This window comes from Nycticebus coucang, chromosome 16, assembly GCF_027406575.1.
Source record: "Nycticebus coucang isolate mNycCou1 chromosome 16, mNycCou1.pri, whole genome shotgun sequence".
In the NCBI taxonomy this organism is placed as follows: Eukaryota; Metazoa; Chordata; class Mammalia; order Primates; family Lorisidae; genus Nycticebus; species Nycticebus coucang.
The window spans coordinates 13,095,387-13,114,388 of NC_069795.1; the positions used below are offsets into that span (position 1 = coordinate 13,095,387).

Consider the following 19,002-nt stretch of genomic DNA (forward strand, 5'->3'; position numbering starts at 1 on the left):
TGGTAATAATTTAGGGCCGGTTAACCTTCTTAACAACCCGCTTCTTCTTACGAAAGGAGCCGAACAACCTCCTTAAACCCACCCAGTGAGCGTGCTCAGCACCTTCAATTTCCATAGGGAGGAGAATCTGACGCAGGCGCAGTGATCACCAGGCGCGGCGGGCGGGGGGGGGGGGGTCCGATTGCGAGCATGCGCATTAGGGGCCTCCGCAGGCTCGCCTCGCCCTGGTCTTGCCTCCTTCTCCGCCTCTGCGCCCCGCCCCGCGCATGCGCAGAGGCGTTTCGTCCTTTGGCGCTCTGGGGCGCGGGCGATTTGTAAGCAATGGCGGTTGCTCGATCGTCTAACTGTTGCAGAGGTTCATCTACCAGTTGTATGTGCTGCAACAAGGGCAAGCGGAGCGACTCGTTGCTGTTGGGCAAGCGGCTCTCCGAAGACTCGAGTCGCCAACAGCTGCTGCAGAAGTGGGAGAGCATGTGGAGCTCGACAAGCGGGGACGCGTCGGTGGGCGACACGGAGAAGGCGCGGCTGGAGGAGGCAACGGTGGCGGAGGAGAGGCCGCTGGTGTTCCTGTGCGCCGGCTGCCGGCGGCCGCTGGGCGACTCGTTGAGCTGGGTGACCAACCAGGAGGACACCAACTGCATCTTGCTGCGCTGTCAGTTCGGGCCGGGAAAGGGGTGGGAGGCCGCAGGTTGGGGCCACTTTCTTTCTTGGTGTGTGCAACAAGGCGGCCCTAGAAAGGGAGGGCTCCTTGGGGCTGCCCAGAGACTTTAAAAGCAGAAAAATCTGAAAGTGTGAATTGTCTCAGTAAACAAGGAAGAAGAGGGTCACCCCTGTACTTGGGGTGACGCGTCCTTTGCTGGAGTCCCTATCCCAGAAGAGCAACAGTTGAATTCGCATCATCATTTGTGAGCATTACTAAGAAACAAATGACAATAATTTTTTTGGGGGGGAGTCTCACTATGTCACTCTTCGTAGAGTGCCGCGGCGTCACAGCTCACAGCAGCCTCCAGCTCTTGGGCTTAAACGATTCTCTTACCTCAGCCTCCCCAGTAGCTGGGACTACAGGCATCCACCACAACGCCCGGCTATCTATTTTTTGTTGCAGTTGTCATTGTTTAGCTGGCCCGGGCCGGATTCGAACCTGCCAGCCTCGGTGTGTGTGGCTGGCGCCGTAACCCCTGTGCTACTGGCACGGAGCCGACAATATATTTTTTTTTAAGGCCGTAAAAGAATCACACAAAAGGAACAAACGGCCAACTAGATTGTAAGCATTTGGGTTGTAGCCAGTACTATTAATTTCTACAGAAATTAGCAGGCTGTTAAATATTCGAGTTACGTCATTAGTGGTTTATTTAAGAAATTAAGCTTTCCATCTGCCTGCTTCCTGCAGAGGGATGTCAAGATTGATTTTTCAAGTCTTGCTGGTGGTAACAGCAGATACTTTTAACAGTCTGAAGTGTTAACAACCATAGAATTGACAGTAATTTGCAATAAAAGCACCAACAGCCCCATCAAAACTGGAGAGGCAGTGAAAGAGTTAAGAAGACCGGAGTTCTGGCTTTTAATCCTAGTTCTACAAGTTACCTCCATGTTTTCTCACCGTTCGCTCCTTTTGTTGTTCTTGCTGTTATATTTAGGAGTAAAGTGTTTCTCATATATTCTTCTGAATTGGTGTAATAATGGCTGCTTTTGGATTGTGGTTTTTAAAGAAGTTTTTGCTTTGTTTGAATTCTGTAAATATTTTGATGCAGAAATTCACCAGCTTACTGATATTTGTGGAATGTTTTCCTTACTGTAATATTGGGAATGAAGTGGCACACAAAGTGTCCACCAGTGAAGTGGGAACTTTCTGGGACCCACTGTTTTCCACGAGCATATATCAGTTCATGAACTGTTATTGCTAAATCCTGTTACAGTAGTTAAACAGAAACATACATTTCCCGTAGTGATGCATCGGCATTAACCCTTTGCACCTATTAAAATCAAACCCAGAGGAGGAGCATAGAAGTAGAAAGGACTTATCCCTTGACCCACACACTGCCATAGTCCCAGAATTGTGCATGCCTTATTACCTAGTTACAGACGTGTTCCATGCACATATGGACGTATTTAAACATGTAAATATTAAAAAACACACTTGAGATTATATTGTGCATACTGTTAAGGAAGCTTTTTTTATTCTACACGTATGGAATGTTTGCCAGATTTAGTGTATGTAGGTATACTTTACTTTTGTGGCAGCTTTCTTGGTAAATCCTTGGTGAGATTGCCACTTAACTAGCTGTGAATCCTTTGGTAAGCTCTGTGTGCCTCAGTTTTTTCCTCTGTTAAATGGGGATAACATTCACTTGGAATATTTGTGAGAATTAAATGAATTAGTGTGTCGTGTGATTTAGCAAGTGCCACTTACGTGATTTCTCTAATGGGGGAGCTGTTGATCTGCCCAGTCTGTGCCTGTTGATAGAGGCCTGGGTTCTTTCCCACGTTGCCACCATGAGAACAGCATATGTTTGGGTGAGATTGTTGATGCATTAGAAGTTCTTTCTTTAAGTGAATGAGTTTACTTTGTTTATAGCTTTTTAAGACATGGCATTTTTGGTATTATGTCTTTCATTTTATTTGTAGTCTGTTTTTATAGCTTTTCTATGTTTTGCCCTGTGGGCTCTTTTCTTTGTTTTGCTTTACATATGGAAATACTATTCTGTTATGTTTTATATCAGTTTTTAAATATTAAAAACTATAAATATCTTGATTTGTTTGCTTTAGATAATCTGACTTAACGATTTAACACCCCACTCCCCACACTCGCTGCAAAGAAAAAGACCTCTTGGATTTTTTTTCATTCCCTCCTTACCCAATTTGAGTTAGTTTAATTATTTTTACTTTGTCAAGGTTTATAACATTTACATTCTGTTTTGTAGCCATAACATGGCCTTTAATATAATGTTTCTGTGAATTCATTTCCTGATTTCAGTACTCTTATTAATATAAGAAAGCCTCTTAAATAGCTTTCCCGATCCTGAATGGTTCCTTCCCTCTATCCCCAAGAAAACAAGTTTGAGTGCTTAAAAATGTTTTCTTGTTGTTTTTGAACATGTACACCAGCTTGGCTGCACATGTAATTCTTGGGCCATGCTCTTTGCTTTTTCCAGGCACAGAGCAGCTGGTGCAAATGCCTTGAGGCTAGTGTGGTTAAAGGATAGAATAAAGATAAGACTTGGGAGGAAAGGAAAGGGGCTGGAAATTCCGGGCCTTTGTAGCCTATTCTAAAGAATAGTGATCTCTTCTAGTATAAGCAGGGGAGTGATAGTCTTGGGAGAAAACATTGAAGGAGGAACAATTGTGGAAGTGGGGAGGTGAGTGAGGAGCTAGTACCGTAGTCTAGGTAGGACGTGGTGCTGTGGTTTGGGGGCTGGAATGAGGTTTGTGACATAGAATTGACAGGACAAGTCCGTGGCGTGGATATCGGGGAGCAAGATGAACAGATGAAGAATTGATAGCATCCCAGTTCTGCTGCTTCTGTCCAAGTCATGGTCCAAGTAAAAGATGCTTGGGTGGGATTCTGAGGACCCTCTGAATTACTTTTAGAGAAATGGGCTCTTAAGATCTGGAGATAACGTATTCATTGGCTTTTGACATCTTCCATGGTTTTGTTCCCAATTTCACTATCTGGCAGATAATCTTTGCAGCTTATGAATGAGGTTCTGATAGGTTCCAAGTTTCACTATTTTTTTTTTCTTTTTGAGACAGAGTCTCACTATGTCACCCTCACTAGAGTGCTGTGGCTTCATAGCTCACAGCAACCTCAAACTCTTGGGCTTAAGTGATTCTCTTGCTTCAGCCTCCCAAGTAGCTGGGACTATAGACACCCATCACAACTCTGGGCTATATTTTGTTGCAGTTGTCTTTTTTGTTTAGCAGGCCTGGGTTGGGTTTGATCAACCGCCAGCCTTGGTGCATGAGGCCAGCACCATAACCACTGTGCTACGGGTGCCGAGCCCCAAGTTTCACTATTGATTTAATTTTTCTCCTCTGATTTTATTCATTTTGTTAATATCAGTGGTTTTTCAGGGAAAGGAATAACTCTTATTCTGCCATCTTTTTCCAGAAGACCCCACAACCTTTAGTTTTGAACCACCTTTGTGTGTATGTGTGTGTAGCTTTGTGCTCTTGTTTTTTCTGCTCCTCTGAATTTTAAAATAAAAGGTGGATTAGAAATTCTTTAAATGTCTGCACGCATATTAGCAAACTACATTAATAAATTATTTTTACTTTCTCTTTTTCTAGCTGTTTCCCGTAATGTTTCTGTGGATAAGGAACAGAAGCTATCTAAACGTGAAAAGGAAAATGGTTGGTGAGTAAGGCTTTATGTGAATATATACATTAGGGAGAATCTTTATTTTTCAAGTAAAATCCTTAAAAGATCATTACCAGTAAGATTACTTGGGATAAAACTGTTTTCGTGGTAATCAGTATAAAGTCTGTCATTCACATATATCAATTCTTGAGTGATTGTGGTTGCTTTTAGGTACTGAAATATTAGTGTTTCTAGGTTTCTAAAAGCATATTCTGATATTCCCTTTTTGGGTCTTGGGGCTTGGTGCTGAAGAAAATAGAAAATAGGAGTAGAAAAAGAAAATATCGGTGTCATAAAATCTCAAAGTCAAATGATACCTAAGATTGGTGGTCCCCAATCTTTTTGGCACCAGGAACTGGTTTCAGGGAAGATGATTTTTCCATAGGGTGGGGGAACACATTCGATTTTCATAAGGAGACCACAACCTAGATCCCTGACATGTGTATGCATAGTTTACAGTAGTTTACCCTCCTATGAGAATCTAATCACCCCTGATCCGACAGCAGGTGGGGCTCAGGCTGTAATGACAGCAATGGGAAGTGGCTGCAAATGCAGATGAAGTTCTGCTTATTCCTAGCAGGCCACAACTAGTAATGATCTTTGGCCCAGGAGTTGTGGACCTCAGCCTTAAAACCAGTGCTACCCACTTTTTTCATGTCATGGCACACATAAAATGCTGATGTAACATAATACACACAGACAAGGCTCTTGTGGTCAAAAGCAAAAGACACAGGAGCTCCAGCATCCTAGGCCTTGTGTGGCCACTTCAGGGGTTGGGGGCGTCTGGCCATTTCTGTCACCACGTGCTGCAGGTGGTATCTCAGGGACTCTGCTTTATATAATTGTAGCCCAAACAGGAAATGTATCTTAACTGACGTATATGAAATAACTGGGTTATTCAAACAAGCCAGAATTATAATTACAAATATACTTTAATGCATATTCAAAATACTGTTTTGGGTTTTTTTTTTTTTTTTTTTATAAGATGCTGTTCTTGTAAAAAAAAAAATACTGGTTTTCATTTTTAGGAGTGTAAGAGTGTTTTATTCAAATAAAGTGCATTTCAGTTTCAAAGTTACTCTATGCCCTCATGACTAAATCATTTCCCGAAGACCCCCACCTACTAATATCATCACATTTGGGGGCTAGGATTCAACATGTGAATTTAGGGGAGGGGATACAAACATTTAATACATAGTAACTCCTAAAATCCTTTTTTTTTTTTTTTTTTTGAGACAGAGTGCTGTGGCATCATAGCTCACAGCAACCTCAAACTCTTGGGCTCCAGTGATCCTCTTGCCTCAGCCTCCCAAGTAGCTGGGACTATAGATACCTGACACAATGCCTGGCTATTTTTTTTAGAGACAGGGTCTCATGCTTGCTCAGGTTGGTCTTGAACTCCTGAACTAAAGCAATCCACCAGTCTTGGCCCACCAGAGTGCTAGGATTATAGGCGTGAGCCATTGCACCCAGCCTCTAAAATCTTTTAAAATTTCTTTTCCTTATGAAACAGAGTCTCTTTCTCTGTCACCCAGAGTGACAGAGTACCATAGCCTCACCCTAGCTCACAGCAACCTCAGACTCCTGGGCTCAATGTATACTCTTGCTCAGCCTCTGGAATAGCTGGGACTATAGGCGAATGCTACCAGGCCTGGCTAGTTTTTCTATTTTTAGTAGCTGTGGGGTCTCACTTTGCTTAGGTCTCTAACTCCTGACCTCAAGGGATCCTTCTACCTTGGCCTCCCAGAGTGCTGGGATTACAGGTAGGAGCCACCATGCCCAGCCCCTTTTAATTTTTTGAATAACAGTTGATAAGAGTGTCTTTTGTTATATTTGGTCTTAATCCCAAGTCCCTGACACAGGAGCTTCTAAGGCTCTTGGCATCTGCCGAATGATTTTGGTAATTCAGGATAAAACCATCTTATCCATTGATGACTGTATTTGGGGAATTCAAGCCTCAGGTTTCTCTTAAGTATCTTTTCTTGGGTGATAACATTTATATTAGACTTTAGTTCACAATCTTGGTAATTGTGTGATGTAGCCTAATAATGATTGAGGTTTGTGTAGTATAGATGGATTTTTGTAACCAAGATGGCTTTTATATTTCTTACGTAAAAGTTTATGGAACTTTTTGGGGGGTGGGACACAATTATAAGAGGGACTTTACCTAATGAATGAATCAATGTAACCTGGTTCTTTGTACCCTCAATGAATCCCCAACAATATAAAATAAAATAAAATAAAAATCATTTGCAAAAAAACAAAAACAAGTTTATGGAAGTTTATAAAAACACACAGAAACTTAGTATACATATAATCAGCGATATATTACTATATTTTGCCATGTATAATACACACTTTTGGCCAAATTTTTGAGGGAAAAATTAGGAATGCACATACATTATACACGAGTAAGACAAATTCTGTATCTATAAAAATGTTTTTAATTCTTTTATTTATGTTTATGAGTTGAAAGGATAACTCTCGAAAGCAATAATAATATAATTCATATGTAAAATAATACACTGGAATATGGATATGGGTTTTGTTGAATGTAAAACTAAAAGCTTTGTATTTCTCTTCATACACTTTATTTAGGTAGCAGCTAGCAGTCTAGGGGATATTTTTACAAAATTCCTCTACAATACAAAATACAAATACCTAAATGTAAACATAAAAATCAGAATTAAAAAGTTAAAGTGAAGATTTTTTTCCCTAAAGTTTGGGTCAAAAACTTGAGAGCCCATCATATATGGCAAAATATGGTACTTTTGCAGTAACCTTTTGTGTGTGTTTCAGTACTGTGATCACTACTAGATTTAAGTCTCCAGTTGTTATCAATTTGCTATGTGTTGAAACGATAATTTTAGTATATTAATAGAATGATAAATTTGAATGGGTCCATTCAACAAGGCTTGGGGGAGACAGTGGATTCTAAACCAGATTTAAAGAAGACATGAATAGGCGTGGGGTCTGCAAACCTAAAATATCTATTTTCTGGTTTGTTACCTTTAATTGCAAAAAAAAATTGCCTCTCTGCTGTAGAATGTTAATGACCTTTGGTGGGCTCTTTGAACCACATGACATTTAAAGGACATATATAATAGAATCTTTTTGTCTTATTTCTGAATTTTAGATAATTTTCCTTAAGGTCAAATTGGGGTGCTTATGGTCAAGACCAACACTACCTTAATATCCTTTCTTGTTGTCACTCTCTTAGATGTCTCTTGTCATTTAGGCTTAATGCCTTGTGACCTGGAGATGACTGTCCTTACATTTGTCTTGTAAATATCTTACCCTCCTTTTTTCCTATCTTATATACACAACTCAGTATGGTCAGAATAACATGCTTTAGAAACTTAAGTGTTTGTGGATTTTAACAGTGGCATTTTTGCTTTAACGAGTTGCTGCTTTCTTTCCTCATTTCTTTATTGCAGCATTCTTGAGACTTTGTACTGTACAGGGTGCTCACTAAATCTTGGCTACGTATATAGATGCACTCCCAGGGATCTTGACTGTAAGAGGGACTTGTTTTGCCTCAGTGTTGAAGCCATTGAAAGGTGAGTTTGAGATATAAATGATTACCCAACAACTGATGTCTCTGAACTTGAAGTTTGCATAGAAATTGGCATGAATTGATACGAGAGCATCAGAACTAAATCAACACTGGTTAAAAATACAGGATATCCCAAAGGTTGCCAGTTTTGTATTTTAAATGTGCTTTTTATTTATCAACATAGAGTAATATTTTGTAGACTTTTGTAATGAATATTTTGTTTTTGTTTTTTGAGACAGAGTGTTATTTTGTTGCCCTCTGTAGAGTGCCATAGAGTCATAGCTCACAGTGACCTCAAACTCTGGGGGTCAAAGCAATTCTCTTGCCTCAGCCTCCCTGCTAGCTATGAGTATAGGTGCCCCCACAAGGTTTGGCTATTTTTTTTTTTTTTTTTTTTTGGTAGAGACAGAGTATCACTTTATCGCCCTTGGTAGAGTGCCGTGGTGTCACACAGCTCAAAGCAACCTCCAACTCCCCGGCTTAGGCGATTCTCTTGCCTCAGCCTCCCGAGTAGCTGGGACTACAGGCGCCCACCACAATAGCCCGGCTATTTTTTTGTTGCTGTTTGGCCTGGGCTGGATTTGAACCCTCCACCCTCTGTCTATGAGGCCAGTTCCCTACTTGCTGAGCCACAGGCGCTGCCTGGTTTGGCTGTTTTTTTAGAGATGGGTTTTGCTTTTGCTCAGGCTGATCTCCAACTCCTGAGCTCTGCCAGTCTACCTGCCTCTGCCTCCCAGAGTACTAGGATTATAGGTGTGAGCCACTGCGCTTGGCCTGTAATGAATATTTTGTAAACAAAGGTACATTTAGCTATAATTTCCCACTTTTCCTGTGTATGTATGCATGTATATAAGGCAAACTTTAGGACATCCTAACAGTAAAACTAGTGATTTTTCTTTTTTTTTTTTGCCTTAACCTGATTTATGTGGTATTAGAAAAGTCAGACATTCTAAATTGTAGGAGAAAACACAAAATTTTTTGGAGTAAAAATATGTTCAATTATTTTTTTAAATTAAATGTGGTTTAAAACAATTATTTTAAAGCAATGGGATAGATCAATATATATTGTCTATTTTTCTTCTCCCAGCTTTTAGCCTCTTACAATATCATGAAGAAATAGAAATTTCAGGCTGTCTTCATTTTCCATTTTCAGTGGCAGCCCATCTACTTACAGATGCTCTTAATAAATCTCTGCTGTTAAAAAAAAAAAAAAGGAATGGAAATTTCAAAATGGTTAGGAACAAAGTCCTTTTGGTGTTCTGGAAAAGTAGAAATACAACTATTTCCTGTAGTAAAGAACTGTCTGCTTTTTTTGAAAAATGCAAGGAAAAACTCTTTATTCTCTAAGATTTCTAAAAAGTATTAGGAAACTGAATTATGGGCTGATGATAGACATCAGTTAAAACATTTCAGACATCTTTTATTTTTGAGACAGACTCTTGCTCTGTTGCCTGGGCTGGAGTACCATGGCCTGGCATGATTGCAGCTCACTGCAGCCTCAAACTCCTAAGTGCAAGCAATCCTCTTGCCTCAGCTTTCTAAGTAGGTAGGATCATAAGCGTGCACCACCACACCTGGCCAATTAAAAACATTTTTGTAGGGATAGGGTCTCTCTACATTGCCAAGGCTGGTCTCTGAACTCCAGGCCCTAATCCATCCTCCTGCCTTGGCCTCCTAAAGTTCTGTGATTACACACATGAGCCTTTGCACCCAGCCCTAGATAGCTTAATGATTTTCCAGTTCATTGTGTTTTTAAAGAAAACAAAAAATGACCTAAGTGAATTTTCACTCATCCTGGAAAAGATACAACCCTCAGCACTTCAGGCATGCCTAAAAAACCTTATGTATCAGGAAAGAAGGACAATTTAAGAGGGAAAGAAAATGCCCAGACTTCATTATGTAAACTGTTTTGTCACTCCTGTTGAATAGCTTTGATTTTTCTCTTTAAAAAATTTAGAACACTGTTCTACTTTTTATTATTCTAATTATTTGTTGATCTAATTGTTCCTTGATAACTGTAGTTCTGCCCCCTTTTTGGAAACTAGACAAATTTAGATTAAAAAGAAAAAAATTTTTTTTTGAGACAGAGTTTTGCTCTGCCAGTCCAGGTAGGTAGAGTGCCGTGGTGTGATCATAGTTCACAGCAACCTCACACTCTTGGGTTCAAGTGATCCTCCTGCCTCAGCCTCCCAAGTAGCTGATACTGTAGACATGTGACATCACAATCAGCTAATTGTTCCTGTGTTTTGTAGAGATGGGGTCTCACTCTTGCTCGGGCTGGTCTCAAATTCCTGATTAAAGCAGTGATCCTGCCTTGGCCTCTCAAAGTGCTAGAATTACGGGTGTGAGCCACTGCATCTGGCCTAGATCAAAACTTTATAAACTTTTTATAATCTTTACATGAAAGGATAATATAACAAGTACCACTCCTTGTTATAAAGCGTGTAGGTCTGTCTGGAGAGATGTTCTATTTTGGTCTTAATATATGCATAGAAGACCCAGGTTCAAACCTCTGTTAGTCTCTGTGAGGGTTTTACCAAAGTTTGTGGAAATTAAATGAGAGAAGATAACTATAAACAACATGAAATCTTAACCAGTAGAGTTGGTTAAGATAAAACTTTTAAAAGTGATATTATTCATATAAAAGAAAACTTACGAAAGGTTTTTGCCCAAGGGTCATAGTATTGAAGCTATTTTTCTCTGAAAAGTTGAATTTAGGGTAGAAGCTACCTCTTGGAGCAGGATTTTAATGCCAGGAAATCTGGTTTTGTTTTAAAAGTGTATGCCTTCTGTAATCTTCATTTACAGTTTTATGAATTACTCAATGCCATTTAATTTTTCCCCCTCATCTCTCTTTCTCTCTTTTTTTCTAAATAGGATATCTATTGCCTTCTGCAAGTTTGCCTAGCATGCTATTTTTTAGGAATACAATCAGTAGAGTTTCCAAAGGAAGATTGTTCTTATTCAACAAAAGAAGTGACATACGGTCTGGGTGCAGTGGTTCATGTGTGTAATCCTAGCACTCTTGGAGGCTGAGGCTGGAGGATCCCTTCAGCTCAGGAGTTTGAGACCAACTTGAGCAAGACTGAGACCCTATCTCCACTAAACAATAGAAAAACTAGATGGGCATTGTGTATGGGGGTCGGGTTTTATGCACCTGTAGTCCCAGCGACTTGGGAGGCTGAGGCAGGAGGATTGCTTAAACCCAGGAGTTTGAGGTGTGTGGAGATGCCATGGCATTCTAGCCTGGGGGACAGAGTGAGACTCTGTCTTAAGGGAAAAAAAAGTCAAATTTGAACACAGATTTCCAGAAGGTTATATAGAGCAAGATAGCAATGACTTCTTCAGGGTCATGGCTTCTGTAAGATCTTTAAACTTGACCTTAGAATTTTGAACTGTGAATGAAAATGTTTTGACACCTAGCTTACTAAGGAACAAGTTTATTCCAATAATGAAATACTTAAAGATTATGTAATATGTAGAAATATTTAGACAGAGCTGTTAGGGAGGAAGACATGATTTTTATAGTATTTGTACTGTTTCCTAAGCAGGTTGCTGTTAACAAGAATAGGGGTTTTATTTGTTTACTTCTTACTAACCTATAATGTAACATACTTAGAGTTTTAATATTATTAATTGACATAAATTTAATATTTTCTTTTCATACTTTATATTTGTTGGAGATGGGTATGTCACTACGTTGCCTTGGCTGGCCTTAACCCCCTGGGTTCTAGCAGTCTTCCTGCCATTGCCTCCTGAGTGGCTGAGATACCACGTTCGGTTCATATTTTAACTTTGTACTGTATTTTAGTTACACTTTAGGGTCCTCTGAAAAGCAAATTGTGTCAGAAGATAAGGAGCTTTTTAATCTTGAAAGCAGAGTTGAAATAGAAAAGTCTTTAAAACAGGTAATTTTATTCTGTACCTTTTATGTCTTTGTATGAACGACTTCTTGCCAGTGAACCAGGGGTCCTCCACAAACAATAATTCTTTTTTTTTTTTTTTTTTTAAGATAGTCTCAGTATGTTGCCCTTGGTAGAGTAACATGGCATCTCAGGTCACAGCAACCTCAAACTCTTGGGCTTAAGCGATTCTTTTGCCTCCGCCTCCCAAGTAGCTGAGACTACAGGCACCTGCCACAATGCCTGGCTGTTTTTTTGTTGCAGTTGTCGTTGTTGTTTAGTTGGACCGGGCTGGGTTCAAACCTGCCACCCTTGGTGCATGTGGCTGGCGCTGTAACCACTGTGCTACGGGCGCCTAGCCATAATAATTGTTATAATGTCATCTGTTTTGATCTTAGCGTTTTCACAGTAAGAGAGTGCTTATTTTATTTCAGTTGTCAATAAAGTTGATTTTGAGGGGACCTAAACTATAAATTTAGCTAAAGCTTTATCAAGAAAATAATGAGGAAAACATTGCATGCCAAAATCAAAACCATCTATGTTCTGAAACTGTTAAACTAGAAATACATCTTTGGTATTTTATTTGATTCAGTTCTGTGCATAAACAGACTTACTGTTGAATGTTAGCATCTTCTCACGGCAAACTGGGCCTAGGCAAGGTGGTGATGAGTGTGTAAAGGAGCCATAGGTTGGTTATAGGTTAAGAACTACTGAATTAGGTTTTGTTTAATAAAATTGGTTCAGGCTTCGAAATAGTTATGTGACACAAACACTGAATATGTGCGATGCCTGACATTCAAAATCGCATTAACAGTGTATATTCTCAGGTCTAACCATGTGTAAGTTTTAATCATATTCATATATTTCTTTTAATTCAACAGATGGAAGATGTCTTGAAAGCATTACACGTGAAGCTGTGGGAGGTTGAATCAAAATTGTCCTTTATCAGTTCTAAAAGCTAAACTCCACTCTGTGTCCCTCGTCCTGCCCTGCCCTTCTTCCCCTTATATGTTAAATGACAATTGTAGAATTACTGTTACAGCTGTATTTTATGATAAAGAGGTGATTGTTTCCCAAATTCCAATTTTAAAGTCGTATTATAGTACTTGATAGGATCAGAATTTAGGGGTTTTTATTTTGATAAGAAAGTGGGGTAATTTTCTGAATTGTTTTCTCCTTTGTATTGAATTTATTATTCTTCATTTCCTATTCTTTTAAAACTTTAATTCACCTTTAATAATTGGGACAATATATGGGTGGCGCCTGTGGCTCAACGGGTAGGGCGCCGGTCCCATATGCCGGAGGTGGCGGGTTCAAGCCCAGCCCCGGCCAAAAAAAAAAAAAAAATAATTGGGACAATATTTAACATGAACAATAAAATCTTACACGGTTTTCTACTCACAGTGTGGCTGAATTTTCTCTGACAACTAAATACAACTAAAGCTCTTTGGAGAAACTGAACAGATAAATGATTCGTCAGAACTTTTTGAGAACTTGTACAAATGCAGAATAGCACTTATTTATAGTAGGATTTCACATTATCCTGTTTATTTACTACTATATGTTTTTAAAATCTGAGAGAATACTTACCAGATAGTGTAGAGGTCATCTCTGAGGGTGAGATTCTGAGGGAATTTTTGGCTTTCAGTTTTCTATAATGCAAGACTTTTATAATGTGTGTGTTTGTTTTTATAATCAGGAATGGAATAAAGATAAAGTGCTTTTAAGATTGATTTTTGCAACTGAAATTGTGGCATTTTACTGATTTCTAAAATCCTGGTACCGGGCAGTGCCTGTGGCTCAAAGGAGTAGGGCACTGGCCCCATGTACTGGAGGTGGTGGGTTCAGACCCAGCTCCGGCCAAAAATAAAAATAAATAAATAAATAAATAAATAAAAAGTCCTGGTACCATGAAATCCACGTGTTACCTGATGACCTTTTTCCATAATCAAAAGACCACGCACATGATTGAGTCCTGAGACTATTAACTCTTCACTTCATTCTGTCAACACACACCCTGAAATCTTTTTTTTTTTTTTTTTTTGTAGAGACGGAGTCTTACTTTATGGCCCTCGGTAGAGTGCCGTGGCCTCACACAGCTCACAGCAACCTCCAACTCCTGGGCTTAAGCGATTCTCTTGCCTCAGCCTCCCGAGCAGCTGGGACTACAGGCGCCCGCCACAACGCCCGGCTATTTTTTGGTTGCAGTTTGGCCGGGGCCGGGTTTGAACCCGCCACCCTCGGTATATGGGGCTGGCGCCTTACGGACTGAGCCACAGGCGCCGCCCACCCTGAAATCTTAAAACCCTCCTAAGAATTCTAATCAGGGCAGCACCTATCTGCCTCGTTATGGGCTGATAAGGTGTCCGTCTCTCGGGGTCTCAGCAAACTTTTTCACAAAAACTCTGCAGTGTTGAATTCTGAGTGCCATTTTCCTCTCTGCCTCCGGACCCCAGGTGGTCGTGAAAGCACCCTTTGGGGGAATTCTCAGTCCGCTGTGTTTCAACTCCTTTCTGGGCTGGAACAGAAGTAGACTATGTTACCGTGAAAGCTAGGGTCAGCACCCACTGGCAGCAAGACCATCATCCTGCCTTGGTAAGTGTGAGGAAATCTCAGGTGTCTATCCTCTCAGCTGCTTACTGGTATCTCATGGGAAAATTCATTCAGAACAAATTGGAGAGCTTTTCAGCCATAAGATTTAGCTAACTGCTTACCCAGGTTAAAGCGTACACCAGCACTCATCTTCTGGTACCATTCCAAAGCCATAGGCACTTTGGTCCCTGATTCCTTATACTGTTCATAGTAGGGCAGGAGAGCCCTACTATGCTACTACATATTAGCACAATATTTGTACAATCAACATATCTTTAAAACCGATTTCACCAATGAAAAGTAAGTTCCGATGCTTATTAACTAAGTTGTGAATTCAGTAGGTAAGTGTAGCTCAGATGCTGTGGTGGCTACCTTTAGAGTGGCCCTTGATTACCTTACCTTTCCATCCCTGCACTTGTATTCCTGGTTAGGGGACTTCAGAAGACATCAACTAGCTCGGTGCCCATAGCTCAGTGGTTAGGGTGCCAGCCACATGCACTGGGGCTGCTAAACAACAATGACAACAATAACAAAAAAATAGGCGTTGTGGTGGGCGCCTTGGGAGGCTCAGGCAAGAGAATCACTCAAGCCCAAGAGTTTGAGGTTGCTGTAAGCTGTGACACCATGACACTCTACCGAGGGTGACATAGTGAGATCTGTCTGGAAAAAAAAAAAAAAGTAACCACCCCTGGGTTGTAGACAGAAACCAGCAATGTTCATATCACACGGCTTCCACTGAAGCCCCTGACGGCCCTGGGAAACACCGAATCTCCTAAGAAAGTCCTCATCCTCAGCCTTTGCCTGTGCTGTCCCCGAGGGGTGGCCTTGTCACCACTGTGAGTGAGGGATCCCCAAGGCTTTGAAACTGCCCACCCACTGAGAGGAGTCTAGGTGAGATTGCATTGTTCTTTGTGCTGTCTGATGATACAGGAGAGGGGCCGTCCCATGTGGGGCCGCCTGTTTCCCTGACACCTGGTGGCTTTTCTTGCTTTGCATGAGGTCTTGTCATATGCTGGGGTTGGTTTGTTTTTGCTTTTCGTCTTGTCCTATGTACCTACTACTTGAGGCAACAAGTTCTTATTTTGTCCCTTGAAAGTGAAAAACGTGATGTGCTGTCCTTCCTGATGAATGAGCTCTGGGAATGCACTGTCTGTGAGCAGGAAGGACGGTCCAGGAGCAGGGATGGAAACCAGATCACACAAGACCCACAAAGGCTTCAGACAGAATCTGCCCAGAAAATTTTTCCTTCAACCATTCCCATAAAGGAACTTCCTAGTTCCTTAGGGAGAGGCTATGGAAACTGATATCAGAAGCTGTTATGTGGCCTTTCAATAGGTGTGTGCAGAACATTGTACATAGTTTTCATCCCACAATATGGGTTCTGTTCTCAGCAAATTCTCCAGTCTGGTTCCTCATTACCAAACTGAAGAGTTCTCTCCACAAGCATCACTTTGTGTGGCGTTGATGCCTGGACAGAGTGTGCCCTGCCTGCATGATTCTAGTCGAGCTTGGAGCATTAAAAATGGGCAAGACTGGCTCTGCGACCCTGAGGGCAGAGCTTGCCAGGGGAGTTCTCTCGCAATGGCTCCCTGCGGCCCACAGCTGAATGCTATTAGCTCTGTCTGTCTCAGCAGCTCAGTCTGGGGCCCTAGACAATGCCCAAAGTTCTCTGCACTCCTGCTCAAGCTCTCCCCACGGCAGTTCAACTGAGTGCCAAGTCCAAAAACACCGAAACAGTTCACAGGTGCTGTGCCTGAGCAACAATATCATTTTTAAGCAAGCCTTTTCCTTCCTAAGGTTTAGAACTTCAGGAGAGAATCTCATCTATTCTTCAGTCTCGCTTTTTATGACCCTGGATAGAGTGCTGTGGCATCATAGCTCACAGCAACCTCAAATTCTTGGGCTCAAGCAATCCTCTTGTCTCAGCCTCCCAAGTAGCTGGGACTACAGGCGCCTGCCACAGTGCCCAGGGTGTTGAAGAGAAGAAAAAGAAGGTTCCTGGTGTGCCAGAAACCCTTAAGAAAAAGTGAAAGAATTTCGCAGAGTTGAAGATCAAGCGTCTGAGAAAGAAATGTGCTCAAAAGATGCTTCGAAAGGCAAGGAGGAAGCTTATCTATGAAAAAGCTAAGCATCATCATAAAGAATACAGGCAGATGTACAGAACTGAGATTCGGATGGCTAGGATGGCAAGAAAAGCTGGCAACTTCTATGTACCTGCAGAACCAAATTGGCATTTGTCATCAGCATCAGAGGTATCAATGGTGTGAGTCAAAGGTCCAAAAGGTGTTGCAGCTTCTTCTCCTTCGCCAGATCTTCAGTGGAACTTTTGTTAAGCTCAAAGAGGCTTCCATCAACATGCTGAGGATTGTAGAACCATGTATTGCACAGGGGTACCCAAATCTGAAGTTAGTAAATGAGCTGAAGCGTGGTTATGGCAACATCAATAAGAAACGAATTGCATTGACTGATAACAGTTTGATTGCGTGATCTCTTGGTAAATATGGCATCATCTGCATGGAGGATCTGATTCATGAGACCTATACTGTTGGAAAATGCTTCAAAGAAGCAAATAACTTCTTGTGGTCCTTCAAATTATCATCTCCGTGGAGTGGAATGAAGAAAAAGACAACCCACTTTGTAGAAGGGGGAGATGCTGGTAACAGGGAAGATCAAATCAATAGGCTTATTAGAATGAACTAAGGTATCTGTCCTGATTGTTTTGTAATCTGGTCAGTTAATAAACAGTGACTGCTTTCAAGAAAATAAATAAATAAAAAATGGGCAAGACCAAGAGAGTGACCCTTTGTAGAATTGGGTCTAGTTGTTCAGTAGGAACTTCATGAGCCATGAGTGAAGCTTTCCTCTGTTTTTCAAGGAAGGTGTCAGGGGCAGTGCTCAGAAAAAACAGTAAAAACATCATGCATTTAAATAATAGGCCGGGTGCAGTGGCTCATGCCTGTAATCCTAGCACTCTGGGAGGCCAAGGTGGGAGGATTGCTTGAGCACAGGAGTAGGAGACCAGCCCAAGCAAGAGCCAGACACCATAGCTACTAAAAATAGAAAAATTAGCTGGGTGTGGTGGCTCACGCCTATAGTCCTAGCTGCGTTGGGAGGCTGAGGCAGGAGGATTGCTGAGCCCAGGAGTGTGAGGTTGCAGTGATCATGGCACTTCCCTCTAGCTATAGTGACAGTGAGACCTTGCCTCATACAGAACAAACAAAAACAAAAAAAGAAAGATTTTATCTTATTTAAATAGAGTTGATCTGATTCAATCTAGCCAGTCTACCTATAAAATTCTTTGGACATAAAAGAATATGAAATGCTGTATTTTTTTCTTTTAAAAATATATAATGTTTGTTGGATTTTTTCTAGTTACCAGCATAACAAATATTGTGGGAAATTTGAAAAATAGAAAAAGGGACAAAGAAAACCTACACACAATCTCATAGTAATCGATGATTACTATCCACATTTTGGTGTATATTCTTCTAGTCACTTTTACATGAAAATTGGGGATCATACTAAGTACACTGTTTGCACTTAGAGTATTTCCTAAATGTATTTCTGCATCATTAAATATTCTTGTACAACCTGAGTTGACTACCTTGGATGAGACACTATTATTTAAAAACTTGTTTAAATGTGATCATAGCCTAAAATTTACATTTTTTTTAGTGGTTTAACAATTGAGTTTACTCACTAGGTAAAAGGGCATGAAATAAATCTCATACCAGTCACCTCTTTGTCTAACTCTGATGGTACGCAGAAGCCAGCTTCGGAGAGCAAGAATTTTACGAGCTGTTCATTAAACCATTGGTAGCTTGCAATTGGGCAGGGTGAGGGTGTTTATACCAGAGAAATCAGCAAGGGCTAACAAGGTCAGGGCTGCCCCATGTGCCAGCTGGCTTCCTAGCACACTCCTATGTATTCTGAATCTCTTTCTATAATGTTTGAGTTAAAATTTAAAAGAAAAGAGAAAATGGTTTCCAACACTCCCAAGACCATGTCCTAACATCTTTTCATTTAATAAGTCTAAAGTGAAACGCTGTGTCTTAAGACCATAGGGCTTAGAAAAAGCAAAATACCCCCCAATAAAAGACTTAAAACGGGGCGGCGCCTGTGGCTCAAGGAGTAGGGCGCCAGTCCCATATGCCAGAGGTGGCGGGTTCAAACCCAGCCCCGGCCAAAAACCACAAAAAAAAAAAAAAAAAAAAAGACTTAAAACAATCGGGCGGCGCCTGTGGCTCAAGGAGTAGGGCACCGGTCCCATATGCCGGAGGTGGCAGGTTCAAAACATTATGAAAATGGTGTTATATGCATCTATTTTGTTCTTCCTGTACATGATAACTAGGCAGCTGCTTGCCTGTGAACAAGCAGGGACTATTGGCTTTAATCACTTTTGAACTCAGGGAGCATAACGCATTCTTTGATCTAACCCGGACACGTTTGGGGAGCTAATCATTACTTTTTTTAGCGAGAGCTGAGTTCTATCTGTAGGCAAATTCATAATTTAGGCAGCTGATCATGAGGGTGTGACTGCAGTGGTTTCTCTGGGATGTTCACTTTTGTCTACTCCTGGTGTTAAACTTGAAGGC

General features: G+C 41.0%; 1 protein-coding gene and 1 pseudogene across 1 annotated transcript; both read left to right on the forward strand.

The window, feature by feature from the left end:
* The first annotated feature begins 284 nt into the window (after positions 1 to 284).
* On the forward strand, positions 285 to 13,521 carry MIS18A (MIS18 kinetochore protein A). The gene is made up of 5 exons (XM_053565679.1): positions 285 to 652; positions 4,288 to 4,354; positions 7,795 to 7,917; positions 11,725 to 11,821; positions 12,697 to 13,521. The coding sequence occupies exons 1-5, from the start codon at positions 322 to 324 to the stop codon at positions 12,775 to 12,777; spliced, it is 699 nt and encodes a 232-aa protein (XP_053421654.1). The 5' UTR covers positions 285 to 321; the 3' UTR covers positions 12,778 to 13,521.
* A 2,859-nt stretch (positions 13,522 to 16,380) lies between these two features.
* Positions 16,381 to 17,107, forward strand: LOC128568014 (60S ribosomal protein L7-like; annotated as a pseudogene).
* The last annotated feature ends 1,895 nt before the right edge of the window (positions 17,108 to 19,002 follow it).